The following is a 24,577-nucleotide window of genomic DNA, read 5'->3' on the forward strand; positions in this document are numbered from 1 at the left end:
TGGGGGTAAAGGGGAGGGCAAGGATCTCACTACAAAGGGGGTGGCTACAGCTGTTTCTTGCAGGTTCTGTATCTTGAATGGAGTTACCTGCCTCAGTTCATTTACAAACACTCGTAATACTGTCACCAAAAAGGTAAACTTCATTGTCAACTTTGTACATTAAAAAAACACATTAAAAATTGAGAGCTTGAGGGCGCCTGGGTGGCTCAGTGGGTTAAGCCGCTGCCTTCGGCTCAGGTCATGATCTCAGGGTCCTGGGATCGAGGCCCACATCGGGCTCTCTGCTCAGCAGGGAGCCTGCTTCCCTCTCTCTCTCTCTCTGCCTGTCTCTCCGTCTACTTGTGATCTCTCTCTGTCAAATAAATAAATAAAATCTTAAAAAAAAAAATTGAGAGCTTGACATCTTGATACAGTTTTCTCAGGGAAACTTTCTGACAATTCAGTTATCTAACTGCTCGTACTTACATCCTCATAAGCAGAAAATCATACCTCTAATATAATGGCGAATGGTCAAGTTTTACTTGCAACCTTTGTCATAAAACGTTACTTGAAAACAAAATCCATTTGGTCCTCACATGTCTTGGGGGCAGTCCAGAAGTCTTCAGGATAGACTAATACCACCTCTGTCATCCATGAATGAATTTTGACATAAAGACTTAGGTTCTCGGGGCACCTGGGTGGTTCAGTGGGTTAAGCCTCTGCCTTCGGTTCAGGTCATGATCCCAGGGTCCTGAGATCGAGTCCTGCATTGGGCTCTCTGCTCAGCAGGGAGCCTGCTTTCCCCTCTCCCTCTACCTGCCTCTCTGCCTACTTGTGATCTCTGTCTGTCAAATAAATAAACAAAATCTTTAAAAAAAAAAGACTTAGGTTCTTGCTAGTTATAGAAGCCTTTCCAATTCTATATTACAAGTGTGGTTTTATGGTCACACTATTTATTTCTGACCTGGTATTTAAAATAACTAGATACCATCATAATTGTTGCAACACACACACACACACACACACACACACAAACAATTATATTATTACTACTGTTACAACTTAAGGGGGAAAACCAGATCATGAAATTAAACTTGGGCTCGGTCTTGCTTCCTCTAACAGTCACCTGCCGAGTTTTTCTAATGACCTAATGACCTACTGATTTATGCTCCCTGGAAACCAGCAGAGTAAAGATGTTTGGGTGCTAGAGACGACATTGTAACGTACCCTATCAAAGAGTGCAAAGAGTTGTCTCAGGACATCTGAAACAGGCAGCTTCAAATACTCCGCAAATTCTTCAATTCCGATTCGTCCTCCTTTTGAAGAACTTGCGATTACTGCGTACTCGTCCAACTGCTTACGAACACCATCCCAGTCTAACCTAAACAAACAAAGACTCATGAACACGTGTGGTCAGCCCTTTACCACCCACATGGACATTTTATGAATGGTGTTTGAGTCACCGTCCAAAGGAACGATATCTTAAGTGTTACATCTGGAAATGAGAATAAAATGGGTATTTCAGAGTACTTATGGAATGTGTACACAGGCTTCTGATTTTTTTGAAGGACATTAGTGAGACTGTAGTTTTCTCAAAGACCTAAGGAAGAGGAAAGTAACTGAGAACAGGAGCAGTGTGAGGAAATAAGAAATGACTTGTGAAAAGAAAATAAGAAATCGTATTTGAATCTAAATATTACTTAGTACTTATTGGGTTGTTTAAAAAAATATGCAATTCTAGGAAGCCTGGGTGGCTCAGTGGGTTAAGCCTCTGCCTTTGGCTCAAGTCATGATGCCGGGGTCCTGGGATGGAGCCCTGCATCGGGCTCTCTGCTCAGCGGGGAGCCTGCTTCCCTTTCTCTCTCTCTGCCTGCCTCTCTGCCTACTTGAGATCTCTGTCAAGTAAATAAATAAAATCTTAAAAAAAATACGCATATCTTGCTTTTAAAAGTTTCCAGGCTGATGATGAATTCGCATTACACAAAATGTTGGGATAGGGAGATTCATTAGATGACACACATTTCCTCCAAGCGAAGTTCTAGAACACTGAAACACCATAATGCCAGAAAACGTACCATAGCTCACATCACATCCTGTCTTTGTCTTGTCCAATTAAACAGGTGACCTAACACATGCTGCTTTCTTCTGTATCTGATTTCAGTAACTACCTAAACTTTTCAAATGAATCAAATTACACGAATATTGTGAATATAATATCAACCATGCTTGTTACTTAGAAGATATGAATCCTATTTGCTCTATCAGTTATCAAAATATTATCTCCCAATATTGACCTTTAATATAATAACCAGTTCTGCAGCTCTCTCCTTGGGAGGATGCCAAAGCCTACTGAATCAATATATTCTGCAAATTAATATATTCTGAAAACAGAATGAACAGTAATAAGGGAATCAGGGGTGATACCTTTTAATGGCAGATGGTTCAAAGGGGTTGTTTATAAAGGTAAAAAGAAGGGGTTTTCCCTTAAAAAAATTACGCACCCTGAAGAGAAAGGAGATCGAGGATAAGTATTTAAAACTCAGTGATGGTCAGAATTGCTTCCCTACAAATCAATTCAGACTTCACACGAGGTCTGACCGCCACCTGGCAGGACCATCTAATTAAGTCATCCTTTTTGCAAGGGGGTAGCAGGACAGACTGACTGCTCTGAGACACCTCTGAGAAGGGCAGATCTGTGCTGGTCCACACCGACTATCTCTTGGGCTCCTCGTATGACCAGTACCCATGCTTCTGAGTTAACCATTCTTTTTTTTTTTTTTTTTTAAGATTTTTACTTATTTATTTGACACAGAGAGAGAGATCACAAGTAGGCAGAGAGGCAGGCAGAGAGAGAGGGAGAAGCAGGCTTCCTGCTGAGCAGAGAGCCAGATGCAGGGCTTGATCCCAGGACCCTGGGATCATCATCTGAGCCGAAGGCAGAGGTTTAACCCACTGAGCCACCCAGGCGTCCCCTGAATTAACTGTTCTTGAAAAAAAACACAACTAGGTGAACTACATGGGAGATGAAATCACAGTCCTGGTTTCCTTAATAAAAAACCCGTGGGGGGCGCCTGGGTGGCTCAGTGGGTTAAAGCCTCTGCCTTAGGCTCAGGTCATGATCCCAGGGTCCTGGGATTGAGCCCCACATCGGGCTCTCTGCTCAACAGGGAGCCTGCTTCCTCCTCTCTCTCTGCCTGCTTCTCTGCCTACTTGTGATCTCTGTCTGTCAAATAAATAAAATATTAAAAAAAAAAAAAAAGCAAAACCCCGTGGGTTCTAGAGCCACAGGGTCTAGAATAAATGCTCTAGAGCTGAGCATTAATGAAACCAGAGAAAAGAAACAAGACATCAGATCTCTGGGGGGTGCCTTTATGAAAGTGTAGCAATTTAAAAACATACTTACTTCAATTTCTGGCTTATTTTGGTAAATTCCACCAACCCAGCTTCCATAGGCAATGTCAGCTGTCCTGCTGAGATCATTAATCTGCAGTCTTCGTAGGTATGGTCTGTTACTGGAATTCCCAAAGCTCTAAGAGGCATTTAAAAGCAAACAAATTCAATTTTTTTTCTTTTTAAAGGCAATGATTTTTTCATCAGGCCTGAACTGGTCAACAAACAACAGTAAATGGGAAAGTAGTTACTACTTTTCAAGGCAGTAGCTTTGGCTACTTATTACCAAAGAGACATACTTCTCTTCTGCACAGACTTCCTGTGGCTGAGTTAATCCCCTTCTGTCTGCAAGCTTTGGTCGGCTGGTCATTTGGTTTTGTGTTTTAACTGGGACCGTGATATTAGCCGACTTCAGCTTGAAGCTAGCTTCAATCGCTAGCTTTTTCATCTCTCAAACCTGGAGATCATTACTTGCTACAAAACAGTCTTCTGAAAATATGAAAGAGAACTGAGAATAAGCTCATTAGTTCTTCCAAACCTAAACATCGTCCATCCTCAAAGGAGGGCATGACCCCTACTGGCTCCCTCCTGCTCAGAGGTCTAATAATGAACTTGATTTGAAAAAAAAACAGATATTAACAACAACTTGAAAAAACACTAAGTCCTGAGAAAAAAGCCTGTGCGGTACCCAAAATAATTTCCTGAAGGTTCCTTTTCACAGAACTTTTATTCACAGATATTCAGTGTGAATCCTAAAGTTCTGTCTTCCACTATTTTTGTTGATTTTGTTGAATCAGTGCTAAGAATGTTACATTTTCAACAGATGCAATAAGAACAATTTTTTTTTTTCTATCTACAACTACAGGCTGTTTTTGATTAATAAATATTTTTATTTGGGAAAATAAACATTTTAAATATTTCAGGAATTTATAATTTATAATCCTAGACAGTAGAGATGCCCTTTAAGAGCCTGGGGCTTGGGTAACAGGGAATGTGGATTTGAGTCCCAGCCCAGACGCTCACTACCTGCTATGATCTTGGGCAAACGGTATCTCCCTCTGAGTCTCACTTTCCTTGCTTGGCTCCAAGAGTTGCTGTGAAGATTATGTTAGATAACCTGAGTAAATGGCCCAGCACACTACTGGGTAAATAATCATGATGAGTCACATAACACTGCTAATTTGCATCTTTCTATTTTCAAATGCTTCTGTCATACACCTTTTCCTCCGTGTGACTCATGATCACCAAAACCAGGAGAAAGGCAAGGCAAAGACTTTAACTCCGACTTTAAATACTAGGAAAAGGAGCCACAGAAGGCCTTGTCCATGGTTGTGTAGCTGATTGAGGTCTTTCTTACTCTTTATTCAAGGCCCTTCTGCCTCCATGCCTCCAAATTCAGAAAAAGTCTAACTAACCAACCCGCCGCTCTGTTTTATAGACATCTTTTGGGAAGTCCAACTATCTGGTATGAATTCTCTCAATTCCTAAGATCTATCTTAGTTCCTAACTTTTGGACATAAGCTGGTATGGAAAGAGAAGAAGAAAGGGAAGAAAAGCAACTCAAAACAAATTTTGTAGCCAGTCTAGAAGCTGGGAAAATCAAGTACATGTAGGTACGCATAGTAAAAAAAAAAGGTTTTGAGCATTTGAACACTTAGACTGTTGTGAACATATAGTTATTCTGCTGTGAAATATGAATTTATGTATATACTATCTTGCTTATAAAACCGAATTCAGCTTGGAAGCTAGATTCAGATATCTCATCTGAATTTTTACTAGGAATACATACTACTGGCCTATCCGTGCCAAGACCACTAACTGCAATGAGGCGGGGACTGCTGCCTGGTGTGGGGTACACACTGGGAAGGCTCTTAGGGCTGTCTGGTGGTAGGACGGTACAACACTCATTCTTTCATTACAGGATGAAAGGTGATTTATCTAATCAGAATCATGGCCAGCTAAAACTCCGTTAAGTGCCGGAAAATATTTGCTTGATACTTATGATTTACAAATCCTAAATTTACAGGCGTCCCTTAATGGGGGTGGACTTTCCTCCCTTTTCTGTGCATCTATTGCCTTACCTTGCAAACTTTCTCCTTTGTGTGGCTATAATCATTAATGCCTTTGAAACACCCGGCCTTGGCACCTCTGTGGAGACGGGGGCCCAGAAGGCGAGCCACGAAATGTGTGACGGTGACAGGCCAGCTTAGAAGAACCCAAAGACCGGGGCTTTGAGTCTGGGGCTGCATCTGGGGAACAGGTTTGTAGATTGTCTTTCTGACCACATATCCCAGGCACATTATTTTACTTACCAGAATGAGGTAGGGAATGAGGCCGTCAGGATGAAACAAAACAAAACAAAACAAAACACCCAAATCCTAAAACTACATGAAATGCTGTTGACCAATCATTTAAAAACAATTTACTGATGGCGATTACATACAGACACTTACTCTGCCATTAAATTCCGGACTCTACCAGCAAAAAGGATGGGATCACTTTTTTCTTCATCGTTTGGTACCTGAACAGGCAGAAACTGAAAGACAAGCATACCTTTCCATTACAACAGTGAGGGCTAAGACGCTACATGCTACATATATTAATTTATAAGTTAGCTATCATTATAGTAACTCCGCCCACCCACCCCCCGCCACCCTTCCGGCACATGGGTAATATGCTATAGTGGAAAGAACACTGTGCTTGGATTCAGGGGGTCTGCAGCCAAGCCCTGCGTCTTTCTGTGTGTTCACGAGGCTGTCCCTGAAGGCTTCTTCACTGTCGCCTGGACTCTGACAAGAGGGCGATGATCACCCACTTGCCCAGGTTGTGATGAGGACGAACTGAGCCATGGCCCGGAATTCTGGAAGTTGTAAAGCTGTAGGTAGGAAGACCTTCTTCTTCACGCTGCGTTTCCTAGCCCTCTGTGAGAACGTCAGTACAGGTAGTAGCTTGTCACTTATGGTATATCTTCCCTACCTACTCCTGTGTTGGCCGCAGTTTATTGTTTGTTCAAATGTCATGTTTTGTCATTTCTTCGGCTTTCTTTTAACCCTTAGAATGGGCTGTCTAGCTTTGGCTCGACACTGTGTTTTGCTTTATCGGTTTAAATTTTACTTTTTTTTTTTTTAATCTACTTGATGTTTGGTGGTGCCTCATTGGTGCCATCCTTGTTTTATTTATAGTTTTTGAACATTAATGAGATTGTGGTGCTATATTTAAGGTCCAATATCGTTTTTGAGCACCTACCATTAACCCAGGCAAGATTAACAGGACTGTATTCCTGCTCCCAAAATAGACCCATACTTTAAAAGACAGACCAACACAGCGTGTGCTAAGTATCATTACCCTCAATGACAGGGCTCAGAAGTTTCATTAAGTGAGCTTAGTGTTATACAGGTCACATGGCCAGAGCTCAGCCCAAGTTCGGTCAGATTCTAAAACCCTTGTTTTCCCCACTAACCCATCCTTCCTGGAATATGAAAGCGAGGGATAAGAAATGATTAATTTGGCTGGGGGGCAGGGAAAAACAGCCAAAGAAGCTTTACAGAAGAGCTAATAGTTGATCTTGGCTTTTTGAGGGTAAACATGATCTTGCCAATAGCTACTATTCATTGAATTCTAACCACGAACCAGGCACTGTGCTAGGCGCTTTTACATGCCTTATTTCATTTCACCAGTCCTCCCGATTTTTGTCCTTAGGATTGGGGTTCACAAAGATCAAATGATTTGCTCAAGTTTTCATGGCCCACTTACGTTCAACAAATATTGCTTTGGCACCTACTGTATACCATATGCTGCACTAAGCCCCAAAGGCAGGACAAGGAAGCCCCTACCATCAAGGTGCCCTCCGGGAGGTGGGGTAAAAAATTACAACAGATGAGTCAAGTCCACCAGGAAAAGCTATCATTCATTAGGCACCTACTGTGTGCTGGGTTATTTATAAGATTAACTCTCCACAATTCCTGGAGTCCAGCTTTACCACTTTCATCAATTGGGTGGAGAAGGGCTTGAAGAGGCTACGCCATGTAGCCAAAGCCACACCCTAGTGACAGGACTGTGATTTGAAAGAAAAAGAAAGATCTGTATAAATAACACCACTTCTGGACTCAAGTGGACCTGTTTTCAAATCTCGTTAGTCACAGTAAGACGCCTTTGGGCAAGGGCGATTTGGAGATGAGCTTTGAGCAAGGGAGTGTGGTGATCAAGGCCAAGCTTTTGAGCAGAAATCTCCGTGGTAGGGAATGGCTGAGCCAAAGAGGAAAAGGCTAAGAGCAGGGAGTAGCCCGGGAAGCTACCGCAACCACTTGGTGAGAGAAGAGAGGGAATGCGGACACAGAGGACAGCAAGGAGGCAAGTGGCATTTTAGGATGACATGGATCCGAATCACGGGACAGCGCGCTGTGTGACACGTACCACAATGAACATTCTCTCCCAGTGGATTGGAGGGATGCTGCAGAAAAAGCACTCGGCCTGGCTGTGGCCTTGGTTCTGCCATAAGATCCTGGAAAAGTCATTCAGCCCTGACGGGGTCAGGTCTGAATCAGGTCTGAATCACTGAGGTCACTCAGTGCCCTCTCTTGCCGATCAAAAAGTTTGGCTCGATGATTTCAAAGTCCCTCTCCAACTGGAATTCTGCATCTAGCTTTCCACTCAGGATCTACTCTTCAAGACGGAAAAATAAACTAAGCCACCAGGGGTCCCCACAATACTTCTCTATCCAGAGCAACAACGGATCTTTGCAAATCAGTATTTCTCAAAATTCCCTCCATCCTGTTCTAGATTTTCATCTCTTGTATTTGCTTCATATGAAATCCAAGGAAGAAAATGGCATGTTAAAATCAATATTCATAAAGTCTCTAACAACATAAAACGGTAGTTTTAAGCCACTATATAATTCTTCATTTAAAAAAAAAGTCACATGATCGTTTGTAACACGCTTAATTTGTCGGTTATAAACGCACACCCAGAAAACCCTGGGAAATAAATTGCTGCTACAACTGTTAACCAATACAATGAGCTGTGGGTTCAATTCCTTTTAGTGCAGGTAATATTTTCCATAAAATGGTTTTTAATAACCCTCATATTATATGGCATTTTGTTCTCGAAGAAAATTCCACAGAGAGTACAAAATAATTAAAAACCTGGATTTGACCCTCACGGGCCCTGGAGGCCCCCCCATGCCTCCTGAGAAGCAATACAATGGAAATTCTCATAAAAAGTCACTTCTCCTCAGAGCAGACCTTGCCCTCTTTTTCACATTTCTATTTCGTATGTGGTCATTCAAGGCTCACAGCAAAACCACATCTTTTATTTGGGAAGGAAGATTGGCCGAAGGCAGGGAAACATGATTGCCATTGTCTACTACTGTCCCCTAACACACAGCTCGATACCCTAGTCACTTCAGGACCCGTAATTTTCCTTTCCACCTTCCTCTTCTCTCATTATCCCGAGTATCCACACAGATGGTTCATCTGACCTGTTGCTCTTGAAGCCCCTTCACCTGGCCACATGGGTTCTCAGCTGTGCCTGGGATACAGAGACAATAACAATGACAATGGCGGCCATCTCTTCTGACAATGATGGCCATCTCCTCTGACGAGTTCTTGTTCACTTCTCTAACCCGGTCCCACACAGCTGTGAGAACCTGCTGGTCACTCTCAGGACCAGGCCCGTCCCTCTTCCTCCACTCCCTCCTGGCAACAGTTGGCTGCCTGTCTTCACTGGATTTCCCTGTCAACTTTCTGTCACCTAGGATCTCCCCCTTCTGCCACATTCATGGCGCCAATCGCAAGCGGGTGATCACCTCTCCTGCTCCTTCCTTCCCACACAGTGAGAGACCACTGAGGGGTGCTAAAACGAAGGGTTGTGGTCTCATGGGTTGAGTCTACCACAAATTCATGTTATGTTCCACAGGGTCCTCACGGCTGCTTGAAAATTACGTTATTTTCCCAAGACGACCATACTGCCTCCAGATAGAAAAGTGGTTCTGTTTGTTTTGCGGAAGGTCTTCCTTTATCCTCTCACTCATGCCAGTGTGCCCCCAGATGGGATCTTAATCCTGAGTCTGTTTCCTTTATGTCTCTGTGACATGTGAGGATCACGTGACTTGACCTGACCCTCGCGGCTGCTTGGGGTGTGCCTTTTGTACCTGCTGCCATCATAGTTTAATGTTTCAGACACAGTCCATGCTTCTAGGGGCTTGATTCTCCTTTCCCTTCAATGGCACTTCACGCTCAACTTTAGAAAAAAAATTATGAAGGAGTTCAGGACATGCTATCTCATAACGTACCACTTTGGTGCACTGATTATTTTGAGGTAAAGGCACTTGAAAAATGGCAAATGCAGGGACAGGTTTTCTCTGAACTTCCCTTACCTGCCTCAAGTCAGCTCCTCCAAAAGGAACTCGGTTGCCATAAATTCCTTCCTAGAGGACTTTCATCAAACAGGTAGGATGGACTCTTATCCCAGGAGATGGGACTGGAAGGCGACATCACACCAAGACAAACTTTACCGCGCACTATCATAGCTCCCAAGCTATTCTTCCCAGGGTCCATCTGTCCTTCCTGGTGGTCACGGACTCTCCACTGAGTGGCCAACATCTCCTTCCCCTTCCTCACTACTTTCTGGGGCATTCGCTTTTTATCCCCTTGGATGCCTTTGTGTACATATTAAAAATGAATAAATCTGTATACTTTTCTCCTACGAATCTGCCTGTGGTGAAATCCTTTTACAGATCCAGCTATGGAACCTAGGTGGGTAGAGGGAAGGCTCGCCTTCCCCACAAAGGCCCATGTGAATGTCCAATTCTTTTCCATCTCTTCTGAGACTGGCTCCCAGTACCTCTGCCCTCCTCACTCGAGGGTGCTCTGGTCCTCTGCCTGCCGACTCCGCACCATCGTGTCCCATATAAGGAGGTGGCTAACAGACGAGTTGCCCATAGAACACCCCCTTCTGCCCTTCTGGTCCCACAGTGCCCCACCATCTCTTGGGCCATAGGCTACGCACAAGAGAAAGTCAGAATTCTTTAGCCTGTTTTGAAGGAGCTCAGATATCCAGAGCCAACCCTTCACACGAATACTCGGGACCAGAAAAGCTGCTTTATTCATTGTTTCCTGACCACACTGAGCACATTCCTTTCTATTAAATAAATGGTTGTAAAAAAGGAGAAGGACTGATGAATGATGTTACTACCAACAGCCTTTCCTTTCTCCAAGTAACAGAAAAGGATTTCATAAGTCAGTCTCCACAGATGTGCCTTTCTGGTTCTTCCCATGATTCTTCTGTGAAGGCTTCAAAACAGCAAATGAGAATGAAGGAAGGTATTTGGGAACTAACATTTGCTGCTTTCTTCCCAAAGGACAGAACAATTGAGATGGTGAGGGAAACAGAAGTGCATGCTTATTGAACACCTACCCCATGCTCCCACTTACGTCGCCTTATTAAATGCTAACTACCCTAGAAAAGACGTGTTACATCCCGATTTTCCCAGTGAGAACAAAGGCTCATTTACTCAAGCATATACAGATCGGTAGCAGCAGAATTGGAACAAAACCCTAGCTAGTACTCTTTTTTTAGAACACTCCATTTCTCAGGGTACCTGTGTGGTTCAGTGGGTTAAGCATCCAACTCTTGATTTCGGCTCAGGTCATGATCTCAGGGTCGTGGGACTGAGCCCCAGGATGGGCTCCATGCTCAGTGCGGAGTCTGCTTGAGATTCTCTCTCTCCCTCTCCCTCTGCCCCTCTTCCCCCACCCCAATCATGCAGTCTCTCAAAGAAAATAAAAATATAGATATAATGCTCCATTTCTCTGGTACTACTTAGAAATTTCAGAATTCTACCAAGCTCCAGAAGAAATTAGTTTTGTTAGAACAAGTACATAAACGGGCATATATGGGTTTTGTGTGTATGTGTGTATGTGTGTATTCATGAAATAAAGGTTTTCTAAAACGCCCATTCATTTTAAATTCAAAACTATAAGTCATTTGAGTGTGTTTGGATATTTAAGTAATCCATATAAATATATCTGAACCTTCCTTGAGTAATGAAGTCTTCAGAGATTTAAAAAGTTGTTATCAATACAGGTGTTGATCATAACACTCATTGTCACAATCGTTTCCTAAATCAGAATTTTTTCATGAAAATCAATCTTTTTCTACTACTTATAGCAATGGATTGCCCACCATAAGGTATTGTAGGTCTAACACTAGCCACCAGAAGCTCCTTCTAAGCTTTGCAAAGGAATTTTATGAAAACAAAATATGCCTCCAGACAAATCATTTTCCTGTGGTGGCTCTGAGTACAATGGAGACACAGCCTAAGAAGGAGGAAACAGACTGATGGTCGCCGTGAACGCCCTGTTTCCATTCATTAAACCAGATGCTGCTCACATAATGCCCGATAGTCCAGCTTTGTGTGGATCCTCTCTCATGAGATACAACTAGCAGGCTGTTGATCTATGTCACATTTTGGGGTGCTTCCTACTAGCTATCTCCTTTCTTCTTTATGCCCCAAGCCATCTGCTTATAAAGGCACCCTTGTGAAGTCACTGGCCAATAAAAGAAACCACTAAAAGACACTTTAAACACACCCACTAGGCCACTATGACCCAGAGGACAACTTTCAGTAGAACCTTCTGTGGACACACATGGCCCCATTGTTCAAGGAGGCCGGAAGATCAATTACAGAGGGCACGCGGTTTGGAAGTGATTATACTTTTAACATTCAAGAGTCAGGAAAATGATGGTCCTTTTGAAAATAAGTCTCTGTCGAGGAAGCACAGAAGGAGAAGGAGAGGAGATGAGAAAACACCCCTCAATATTACACTCCCTAGATTTTAGTGATCCAGTGATTCTGGGGACTACAGAGTTGGAAATGGTCATCAGTGAGGGACGACTTGTAAAAGATCAAAGAATAAGGCCTTCTACATCCTGTGACTCACCAGGGCAGTGCCTAAAAGGACATCAAATGATCCACTCAAAGTTCATTTAAAAACCACAAAACTGGGGCGCCTGGGTGGCTCACTGGGTTAAAGCCTCTGCCTTCAGCTGGGGTCATGATCCCAGGGCCCTGGAATCGAGCCCTGCATTGGGCTCTCTGCTCAGTGGGGAGCCTGCTTCCTCCTCTCTCTCTCTGCCTGTGTCTCTGCCTACTTATGATCTCTGTCTATCAAATAAATAAATAAAATCTTAAAAACAAAAAACATAAAACTAAGACCATATTCTTGAATGACACATCTTCAACTAGACTTACCTAATGAATATTCACAAAGTTCTAAAAATTATGTGAAAAAGCAATAACTAGGATTTCCACCAAGTTGTTTTGTTTTTGTTTTTGTTTTTTAAGTGGGCTCCACACCAAGTGTGGAGCCCCAGTGTGGGGCTTGAGCTCATGATCCGGAGTATAAGACCTGAGCTGAGATCAAGAGTCAGACACTTAACCAACTGAGTCCCCCAGGTGCCCCGAATTCCAACAGTTTTAAAGAACATGGAGGTGGTGGTGGGCAGGGGAGGGGGCTTCTGAGTAACGAAGTCACCTGACATTGGTGCAACCAAATGCACTGAGCCTTCCATGTAAGCTCCATGTGCGGCAGCTCAGGCCAGGCCTCCTCGGACATAGTACAAAAAGCCTGGAGGCCATGCCCAGATCTCGAGAGTTCTGAGGTGGGTGTGGATACACCCAGCCCCTGACAGGCTGTGGGATGCATTTTTCAGTTGAACCCAACCTGGGAGGAATGAAAATATTCAAAAGTCATAAAGTAGCGAGGAGTGCCCAGAGTGAAAGTTTGCACCGTAAATCTAAAATAAATATAATTAAACTAAGAAGACAGAACTTGAAAGGCCACCCATTCCCATCCTCTTGCTGTGTGCCACAATTCTAATACATTGAATCTCACCGATTCTTCTATTTTACACAGGCTGGTAGCCATTTTGTTTGTGATGTTATCAAGGGATATAGTCTTTGCCAGGAAATATTACACAGACTGGTCTAAGAACTGGGTGGAAAAAAGGAAGTATTGTAATAAGAAAGAAAGGAAGGAAGGAAGGTCTACGGAAGGAAGAAAGAGAAAAGAAGAAAGAAAGAAAAAGAAAGAAGGAAGGAAAGGTATGAAGGTAAGCAGGCCGGCCATGACACAGAAAGGAAATGTGATAATAATGTTCAGGGCAAAAAGAGAAGAGCACTTTGCTTACCTCTGTTGTAACAATTTGACCACTGACACATGTAGACAAAAGAAGTACAGTTCTGGGGTTTCAGTGGGTTAAGTGGGTTAAGCCTCTGCCTTCAGCTCAGGTCGCGATCTCGGAGTCCTGGGATTGAGCCCCGCATCGGGCTCTCTGCTTGGCAGGTAACCTGCTTCCCCCTCTCTCTCTGCCTGCCTCTCTGCCTACTTGTGATCTCTCTGTCAGATGGATAAATAAAATCTTAAAGAAAAAAAAAAGAAGTACATATGTGTATTTCCACATCTGTTGCTAGATCTTGTTTTAGCTGGGGAGGGGTACGTGGTTAGGGGGAGCATATATACTATACACACAGTATCTTCCAAATTTGCACAGAAGACAGCGTGGCTGTTTCAAGTATGAGTTTTCTTTTCTTTTCTTCTTTTCTTTTCTTTCTTTTTTTAGAGAAAGAACACAGGACTAGTTGATCTGAATAGCTGTTAAAGAAGGAAAAGCCTGCTTGGAGTACTTAGAAATAATACAATATTACTTCCTGATAGGGTTCCCCAGAATGTTTCCTCTGGAATACCAGTTTCAGGAGGTATCCAGAGAAAAAGGGGTACTGTAGTCAAACCACCTCAAAGGCAATGACAGCTCTTGAGAAAAGAAATCTGATCCATTGTGTTTACTCTGGTACTTCTTAAACTAATTATTAGGGTACAGATTAGTGTTTTTCTCTAGAAACATCTATGCACATTTCAAGAACGAGTGTTTTTTGGTCACTCTGACAGATACTGAGTTAGTTTTAAATGTGGGGAAGTGTGGCATATAATTAAGAAACATCTTTTCCTGGCAGGCAAGCAACCTGCAAGTCTCAAGAAAAATTTCAACCATGGTGAGACTCATTTTGATATATAATTTGCCCTCCTGTGCCATTTGGTATTACTGACAAACTCTACATGGCTAAATGCCTAAGTTATAAAACAAAGTAAAAAGACAGTATCCTCGTGACTTAAATTCCATGTCCCATCACTTGGAACGTGGACCCCCACTCAGGATTCTGAATTATATAGCAAACTCCACGTTCTCATTACACAATCTATGGATGCAACTGGAAAATGAAATTAAGAGTCTGCCCCACCCTTCTGACCCTCTCTCTTCAAAGGCGACCTGAGAGCATCACCAAAACCAACTCAATTCTGCGTTGAGGTGTCCACTCTGCGCCATTCCTAGAATCTGAGAATAGTTCTGGAATCAACCTTCAGAGTCTTAAAAATCTGGTCAGAATTTTCGGGGAAGATCAAATTACTCCCCCACCCCCTGCCTGCTGCTGCAACTCCAACCAGAAGACTGCCTTGTTCATGATGATATGAGCGGCCTCCCACATAGGATTTCCCCAGGCCTTCCGCGTGCACAAGGATTCACAAAGTGAGGGCTTCTGCTTTGACAGAACATAGTCTTCCAGGAGCTAGAACTAGGACTCCATCAACTGCAGGAGCTCCTTCTGTGAGGAAGGGAAGCCTACCAACTGCCTGGGCAGAGTCAGCATTGAAAGGAATAAGAGAGAGAACAATATGCAAATCTAGTCAGCCAAGGGCAGCTAAGGGCGGAAGTTCCCAGAAGTTAGCAGTACTTCCTGGTATTCAGGGCTGGATCTGAGAGCCAGGTGGACAATGCATAAAAGACCAGCGCTCATTTTAGGGGGTGGGTTTAACTTTCAACCTCTGTACAGCTGGGGTCCCTAGACTAGACATTCGAAAGAAAAGGGAAGGCCAAATGTCTGGTTCCAAGGCTGCGTGTTGAAAGACTTACCTCAACTTCCACCTTTGTGAAGGGCTGGCAGAAAGTAAGCATACAAAGCTGAATGCTGAAGAGAAAAAAAGAGCAGGCCATCTTTATGTGGTAAGACAAGTATCAACTAATATTATTACTCAACGATCCTTTCTTTGTACATGAGCACCGTCATGTCACACTTCATATATATTCCGCATTTATGCATGTCACCGGGCCGCTGTAGCACGGGCTTGAACAAGTGTTCGTGATGTTCAAAAGTCAAATCACTAAATGCAATACCAAATACGTCCTTGTGAGTCAGAGCTGCGGCTCAACACGCTAACCCAAATTTGAGGTCTCCTTGACAACTCGGGCTCATAGGCCTAAGACCCTAAAGGAACTACCGAAGCCACATTTTAAGGTACGTGAATGTGTTTACAGGACAACTCCTGAGTAGAACATTACATTTCTAAACTCTTTTCTGATATGAAAAAGAAAAAGAAAAAAGAAATCAGAGGGCCTTTCCCTAACAGCAGAAACTTTATCATAATTTCCCAATTAATAGTCAATGTTTTAGTTATGGAGAAATTTTCTTTCACTGCAAAGCTAGACAAAAGACAAAGGCTTTAAAGTGATTATAACCAACCCTCTCAAGGAACATTTCTGGGACAGTTGTTTCTATGTGTGGCTTCCTAATACATGTTTAAACTATTGGGATGGGACATCAATGGGATTTTTATTTCACCTCATTTTATTTCACCTCATTTAGACAGATGAGGTGGCTGAATGGCTTTATCTACATGTTTAAGAAAACAGCCAACCTGTTTTTGCTCTTAAGAAACTAAAATTGGGGCACCTGGGTGGCTCAGTTGGTGAAGCATCTTACTTTATTTTTTAAATTTTTAAATTTTTTTTATAAACATATAATGTATTATTAGCCCCAGGGGTACAGGTGAATCGCCAGGTTTACATACTTCACAACACTCACCTTAGCACATACCCTCCCCAATGTCCATAACCCCACCACCCTCTCCCTACCCCCAGCAATTCTCAGTTTGTTTTGTGAGATTAAGAGTCTCTTATGATTTGTCTCCCTCCTGATCCCATCTTGTTTCATTTATTCTTTTCCTACCCCCAAGCCCCCCACATTGCATCGCTACTTCCTCATATCAGGGAGATCATATGAGAGTTGTCTTTCTCTGACTGACTTATTTCGCAAAGCATAATACCCTCTAGTTCCATTCACGTTGTCGCAAATGGCAAGATTTCATTTCTTTTGATGGTTGCATAGTATTCCATTGTATATATATACCACATCTTCTTTATCCATTCATCTGTTGATGGACATCTAGGTTTGGCTATAGTGGACATTGCTGCTACAAACATTCGGGTGCACGTGCCCCTTTGGATCACTACGTTTGTATCTTTAGGGTAAATACCCAGTAGTGCAATTGCTGGGTCATAGGGTAGCTCTATTTTCAATTTTTTGAGGAAGCTCCATGCTGTTTTCCAGAGTGGTTGCACCAGCTTGCATCCCCACCAACAGTGTAGGAGGGTTCTCCTTTCTCTGCATCCTCGCCAGCATCTGTCATTTCCTGACTTGTTAATTTTAGCCATTCTGACTGGTGTGAGGTGGTATCTATTGTGGTTTTGATTTGTATTTCCCTGAAGGAATCTAACTCTTGATTTTGGCTGAGATCATGATCTCAGGTTCCTGAGACGGAGCCCTATGTTAGGCTCTCCACCCAGTGGGGACTCTGTTTGAGATTCTCTCTCTCCCTCTGCCTCTCCCCACTCCTGTGCTCTATCATCTCTCCCTTTAAAAAAAAAAAAAAAGAAACTAAAATATGATTTATCTATAAAAAATTACTTGAAGGACTTACTTCAGACAAGAAATTTAGAAATTTAAACAAGGAATTTAGTTAAAAGAAGGAATTTAGGTAGATGTACCAATTCCATATAAAATTCTAAATTGTGAATGTAAGTATCAGTTCTCAAATTTTCCATCTGAGAGGAAAAAGATCTTTTACTATCAACCACAAGCAAGCAAAATCAATCCACATTATTTACCATGAAGTAAATTATTCTTGAATTATCTAAATTGAGATTTGGAATTTAGCGATTCAAATAGATAAATCTGTTTGGAAAATTCTGACTGCTGTAAGAAAGAAAGAAAGACAAAGATAGGAAGGAAGGAAGGAAGGAAGGGTGGGTGGGAGAGATGGGGGGCAGGGATGGAGGAAGAAAGGAAGGAGTCAGGCATAAGACCTCATTAAACCTGTATAGTCTACACTACACATAAACCAAACACCTCTTGGACCCACACAAAAAAGCTTTTCCATAGCTTCCCCTTCTCTAAGTGTACTCCCTAAGTTTACTATCCCTTTCCCTTAGGCTATTTGCCTTAGTATAGACTCTCTTCCTTAGAATCTCAGTCTAGACTTGCCCTTAGAGTGAAGGCAACTGAGGAAACGGACTTGACAGTAACAGCACAGTGTTAAATATGCCATGAAGACCATTGGAAGATAGAAGTGGAAATGAGAGTCACCCCGGGCAGGTGCAATGTGGCATCTGGACAAAAGAAAATCGTGCCTTTTGAGGATTTTGTGTTTATCGGTCCTAAGAAATCTTCACCTCTGGGAAAATGTTTTCCTTCTCTTTTTTGATTGCCCTCTTCTATTTTCTTTTTCCCTTTATCACACACGTCCCAGGTTAGAAGCCTGGATTAACCCAGCCACTCCATTTTCTAGCCCGATTCCCCTTCCAGGAAGGCTTTCCTGTATTTGTGCTGCCACACAAGGTACACGAGGCACACTGACCATGCAGGTCACTGTCGCTATAAGGAGCTTAAACTGTAAAGGCCACGAAAATGACACACCTCAGGACACATACCTCAGGACACCCAGATTTTAGGCGCTCCCTTTTCTATAATGCTCTCGTACAATTTGCTCCTCCTCACTGGCCCTTATCTAAAAAGCTGAAAACCAGGAACTCAAGACCAACAGCGACATGAAACCTGTATTCTGGCCAAAGGAATAAACCGATTTCCAGAGGAGTTAAAGATCACATAACACCTAGATGTCCTTCACAATCGATGGTCTTTATTTCAGTGTCACTTACTTTGACTATGAAGGACCCAACCGTAATAGGAACATATGTGCCTCACGTGTTAATAACCACTAATGCATGTAACTGGCCTGTCAGTTACCTACTCTGATTTAAACTTATTATTTCAGTGCAATTCACACATGGAGAAAATTGGTATGCAGTTTAAAAAAAAATCAGACTTTCATATGTTGTTGGGATGATCTAAGGAAGTCACAAGGTACTTGAAGGCAAATGAGGATTCCCTTTAAATATGTCCAAGTGGTTGTCTGTGCATCAACAATGTTATGTAAACTCTGTGTTCAGTATCAAAAGGCATTGCTGGGGAAGGCCCAAGGCAAAGCCCTCCAATCCAGGCATTTTATCCAAGGTTCTCACCACAGTGTGGATGGGCTCGGACTTAATCCAGGGGGAACTCGATCAAAGGTCTTGAGGGAAAGTAAGATTCTACATGTTCTGTTCTTTCTAAAGGCCTGTTTCACTTCAGCTGGCTTACTGGTGAGCTGTTTCTCTCCTCTCTTAAATGTTTATAGAAACTGCTGATCCCCATGCTTTTAGAATCTAAGAACGGAACTGAAAGCTTAGCTATTTTCTCAGCTCAGATCAGACACATCACGGCTATTTCAGGCCCTATGACGCAATGGCTCTGGACTGCTTAAACCAATAGAGTAAAACAACAATGGAGACACCAGCTAACATGTCAAGCCAGCAACGGAAATAAAACTACAAGATTAAAGCTAAGTGGGATGCAAACCAGGTCACTGGACTGGTTCTTAAGAATTGGTAGATACACGCTTGAGACCCATAAGACATGGCAAACAGAATTCTGCACATGGGAGGGACTGGGGGTTTAACGGGCAAGAGAGTGAGGCTCTCTACAGAGACTTCTCGGTGACAAGATTTTAGAAGCTGATTAGAAATCTTTACTTTTAGGGGCACCTGGGTGGCTCAGTCGGTTGGGAGTCTGACTCTTGGTTTCAGCTCAAGTCCTGTTCTCAGGGTTGTGAGATCGAGCCCTGCGTCAGGCTCCGGCTCTAGCTCAGTGGGTGGAGTCTACTTGACCCTCTCCCTATCCCTTGGTTCCACACACACTCTCTCTCTCAAATAAATACATAAACAAATAAAAGCTTAAAAAAAGAGAAATCTTTCCTTTGACAAAAAAAAACAAGGCTTATTTAAAAAAAAGGAATAAATGATCTTTTTTTTTCTTCACTTGAATAAAATTCAAATAAACCAATAATAAAGAGAAGTGACTTACAATGTATATCCTTGCCACGTCCAAGTCACGGTATCCTACAATAACAGAAATATTTAGACTGTTAGTTCAGTGAAAAAATGCCACATAAAAGCCAAATCTTTAAAAAAAAAATCTTATTTTAATATTGGTATTCACATACTTCCCTTCTGAATTAAAAGCAGTATGTTGAAGTGTAAAATGAGACTATTATCAGCAGGGCATTACTCTGTGAATTCTTGGATTATATATCGACATACCAAAATCCGTTTTCCATATGTAACCACCTATCTTTTTACGGAATTAGGTTGCTCTTAATTTTTAATAAAACTATGTGCATGTTAGCTATCTTTCTCCTAATATGAACATAGCTAGGTAATTAATTTGCTAGCAAAACCCAGAATATAACCGTTCTCAACCAAAGGCGGTGGGGGGGGGCAGGTATTTGGGAGAACAGATTAAAGTAATACATAGTGAAAGAATTTCAGTAGGTGTCAAATAGGCAGAAGTATAAGTAAATTTTGATGGATTCTAATTTTTTTAACCACGGATATCAAAAGTTTGAGAAGCCACTGAAAGAAAAGCTGAGTTGAACAAGAACTCTTGACCTTAAATAACACAGGTAGTTATTTACAGCCTGCCTTTTTATGTAAAGTCTCTAGTAGGGCAAGTTCCTCTAAAAACCAAAACAGATTCCAGAAAATCTTTCTTTAGGGAAATGGTGGCACCATCCATATCCAGAGGACGACAGTGTACCTGGCTAGAGCAGAGAGACTGTCTTCTAAGCCAACTATGCACTTTCTGTAGGATGACAGATTCTTCCCTATCTATCTTCGTATTTAAGTTACTTGCTAAGAGTCACATGGCTAGTAAGTATTGAGCCAGAAATGAAATACCAAGCCAACCCCAAATTTATCCTGCTACACCAGTTATCCTTTCAGCAATAACCATTGAATCAGGAAAATTCTCCTTTTGGGCTTAGTGAAAATCACAAACTATATGCAAGTCTTCTGGTACCCGGTCTAAGAAGACCTTGAATCTGAGACTTACTGGTACCATTACCTTGACAACAGAGTAGAAGCTAAGGAAATGCTCTCCTGGAGCTTAGTAACAGCAGAGACAGAATATAATATTGGTGTCCCCAAGTACTTGCCTATCTTGCAAACTTCTAAATCCTTCACATGGCAAGGGGAGTGGGGTCTGCCCATGTTCATCCATGGTATGTCTATTCAGGACGTTATTCAAAGATTAAAAGGGGTGCTAGAGAATTTGTGCTGTTGGGAACGTCTGAGATTTTTGCCACTGTAAAACACTGTGCTCACCAGCTTGTTTGGGTATCTGAGGAGGATCGGCTGCACCGGAACTCCGGGAATGAAGGCTCCTATAACCACAGTGAAATATTATAGCATCTTCCTTATAGGACTATACAGTTTACAGTGAAGAAAATTAATAATAAGCGATATACCTTTCCTTACTGGTTTAAGAGTACACATAAACTATTTGCTAAAGGTTGGTAAATCCCTGGTGTTTACCAAAACTAAAGCGTTCTAAAATTCAGAGTTATGAAACCAAAATATTTATGTTATGCCCAAGTTGCTGAAAATATTTATTTACATCTCCATGTGTTCTCATTTTCCAAATACTCATTATTCAAAAAATAATTATTAAATTATTTTTATAATAAAAATATAAAAATTTTTTATTTTTTATAAAAAAATCATTATTCAAAAAAATACTCATTATTTTAAAAAAGAGTAATGACAAAGACAAGACCAAGAGAAACTGAGGAGAACAAATAAAATAAAAAATAAATAAAAGCAAATACCTGGGAGCAAAGACTATACCACTTACTAGAAGTGAGTTCTAACTTTGGCTCTGGGCATTCTAGCAGCTAATACAAAAACATGTTAAAGCATTACCAGTTACTAGGAAATTATGTATGAAATTACACATTACTATGAAATTAGTGACTTTATAATATTTTATAAAAAAAGGAGTAAAGCAAAGAATGCATCTGAAGGCTTTATGATGATCACCAAAATAGTTTTCTACTGGATAATGCAGGAACTGGAGTGCCTATAAGAGTATCCTTGGAGGAAAAGAAAAATCTGTCAGTGGTTTCTGTGTGTGTACATGTGTGTGCACATACACAACTGGATACAATATCAAATATGGTTCACACTTATACACACACACACACGCACAACAATCCAAGGAAGAAGGGGTTATGAAACCAAAACAGAAAGTAAAGGAGTGAGTTTTGAGGATTTGCAATGTTAAAAACTTTCTACTGGGAAACGCCAGCACAAACAAGCTGTTCTGTGTATTAGTATCAAATCGTCCATACTTTGTTATAGTACATAATTTAATTGATCTCACCTGGTTTAAAAGTAATCAAACAGGAACGATTAGTACAAGTACCTTCTGGGAAAACTAGTATCTTGGGAGAAAAGGAATACGTAGATTTAATATTTCAGTCTAATTAATAGATTACCTCTTTACTCATTCTTATGAATTCACAAAGAGCTGCAAATTCTTATAAAACAAAAGTGAAATAAAAGGCTAATATTTGATACTATCGAAAGTTAGAATCGGATTATCCAGTTTTCCTCTAAAAGCACTATTTTCTGACCATTGGGATAATTAGTAAATGGATTAAAGCTCTGAATAGAAAATACATTTAATAAATGTTTCTTAATGACGATGCTAATGATTTGGATAAACTTAAAAGAAGATGCAGGCCCTACGTCATGGCCAAAGAGGACATTAAACTCTTTCCTCTCCTGCTATCCATCCTTAACTGAATCATTACTACTTCCTTGTTTCTGTTTTCCCATTCAAGGATCTTCACTCCTACAACATACTGTTCAGGGATATTTGGAGGAGGGAAAAAGGAGAAAATACTTACAACATGCTTTATGCTTACTTGGGTTAGTAGACATATGGAATACGATTCAGTATCTTTTTTGAGAAAGTATTTTTATCTTTTAACATAGTCTTTTCTGTTCTTCATGTGAAAGTCACACAGTGCAGTTAGTTTCCCCATTAAGTGAACAAGCTGGATTTTCTGAAGATTTTAGAATTTGGCAATGAGTGAATTGCTAAGTACATAAAATAAAAACAGAAAGTTCCTGTACCCACAGTAGTTAGTATGTGTAATTATTTGGTATTTTTTTAAACGATAATTAGAAAGGGAAAACATTATCAGGCAAAAGTGCTACCATGATGGGTTATTTATAAAATAAAAATGATAAGTGTATGCAATTTCACCCCCAATTTAAAAACAAAAACAAGTTTCCTATTGTTTTCCTATTTCCTATTGTAACTGGTTACAATATCAAATATGGTTCCCTCAATGGAAACTCTATAGCTACTCTATTAATGAGTGGATACAGTGTAAATCATAACATCTCCGACCTGGAAAGGGGCATTAAAAGCCATCCAGTATGCCAATGCTTGAATTCTTTCTACAATATCCCCCCCAAGTGGTTGCTTAGTCAGTGCCTGAAAATTCTGGAAAAGGATTTCAGATCAGATCATTGTAGATCTGGACAGAAAGTTCCTTGAGATGAGCGAGATGGGCTGAAATCTTACCAATTTGTTAACTTTGGCCTACCAGTCCTAGATAGAGTCCCTGGATCCAAAGAGAAAAACCGAACCCTTATTCCGAGTGCTGTTTCTTCCTGGTCACTTTTTTTTTTTTTTTAATTTTATTTATTTAGTTGACAGAAGGAGATCACAAGTAGGCAGAGAGGCAGGCAGAGAGAGAGGAGGAAGCAGGCTCCCTGCTGAGCAGAGAGCCCGATGCGGGACTCGATCCCAGGATCCTGGGATCATAACCTGAGCCGAAGGCAGAGGCTTTAACCCACTGAGCCACCCAGGCGCCCCTTCCTGGTCACTTTTTAAAAATCATTCCTCACATGCCCTCGTTTCTAAACCTCCTGGTGGGTTTAGAAACCCACATATTCCTCTTGGTATTTTAACATCTACTCATCATCATGGGTGGCCAGATCACTGCAGATCATGAGTCCTGCCAGAGTCCCCTGCTTATACCCAGGACAAGGTAGAGCAATACTGACCAGAATTACCCAGGAGGCTTCCTTTATCCAGAAAATATTGCCCGCCCCCCGCCAACTTTAAAAGGCATCCTAGGTGATAGGGTTAGTAAGATAGTCTGAAAGTCTGAAAAAGTTCTATAAGTGATTCTGATGTACTCCCTGAAGTGAAAAGCCCTGCCTAAATAAACTTTGGACAAGATTAAGATGATAATCACTTTAAAAAAATAAATAAATAAACCTACCATATTATTGAGTAGAATTGAGCTTTGATATTTTGTTTTTAAGATAATAAATAAATTCAGAGGTAGAGAATTACTTTTTATGACATAAAGTAAAAATTGTTTCGAAGAGTTTGGAAGGTAAGAGAGAATAATATATTTAATCCCATGGAGTTTCTCACAGGAAAGAGGACTTTTTAATACTCACTCATTTGTTCTGTTTCTATTATCCTGAAGACACCCAGCACGGGTGTCCCCAGACGCTGCCATCTGTGGGTCCAAATGATTTACACATATGCAGTAAGTAAACTCGCAATATATCTAAACGGACATTTCCTGTGTTTTTACCTGCGGCCACTGCCCTCCTGATGTTGCTCGCCTTACTATTTCATTTATTGTGTTTTTTCGAGAGTCTGGATCCACCCGGGACACCAGCACTGGCTGCAGAGCTCGTAACAGTCCTTTAAGACAAACAAAAGGTCAGAGCCAAGCCTTTTTTTTTTTTTTTTTTTGGCTAAAGCTACCATAGCAATGATACTGGATAAATCATAAAACAATTTTTATGTAAAGTTAAAATATAGCAAATCAAAGAGAACTTTAAAAAAATCTGCTTTAATTCACAGCTTATAAGAAGGGTTGTTTTTTTTTTGTTGTTTTTATACGTA

The 24,577-nt window shown here is 41.3% G+C and overlaps 1 protein-coding gene across 1 annotated transcript in view; it reads right to left on the reverse strand.

Annotated features, from left to right (window-relative positions):
• Positions 1-24,577, reverse strand: part of LPCAT2 (lysophosphatidylcholine acyltransferase 2) — a 66,614-nt gene that overhangs the window by 27,519 nt on the left and 14,518 nt on the right. Inside the window, exons 4-11 of the mRNA XM_047711558.1 lie at positions 24,261-24,373; positions 22,016-22,076; positions 20,959-21,017; positions 19,661-19,695; positions 15,337-15,391; positions 5,823-5,905; positions 3,383-3,508; positions 1,207-1,360 (exon numbers count right to left, since the gene is read on the reverse strand). Coding sequence (XP_047567514.1) covers positions 1,207-1,360; positions 3,383-3,508; positions 5,823-5,905; positions 15,337-15,391; positions 19,661-19,695; positions 20,959-21,017; positions 22,016-22,076; positions 24,261-24,373 — 686 coding nt within the window. The remainder of the gene's footprint in view (positions 1-1,206; positions 1,361-3,382; positions 3,509-5,822; positions 5,906-15,336; positions 15,392-19,660; positions 19,696-20,958; positions 21,018-22,015; positions 22,077-24,260; positions 24,374-24,577) is intronic.

Source organism: Lutra lutra, chromosome 17 (assembly GCF_902655055.1).
Source record: "Lutra lutra chromosome 17, mLutLut1.2, whole genome shotgun sequence".
Lineage (NCBI taxonomy): Eukaryota > Metazoa > Chordata > Mammalia > Carnivora > Mustelidae > Lutra > Lutra lutra.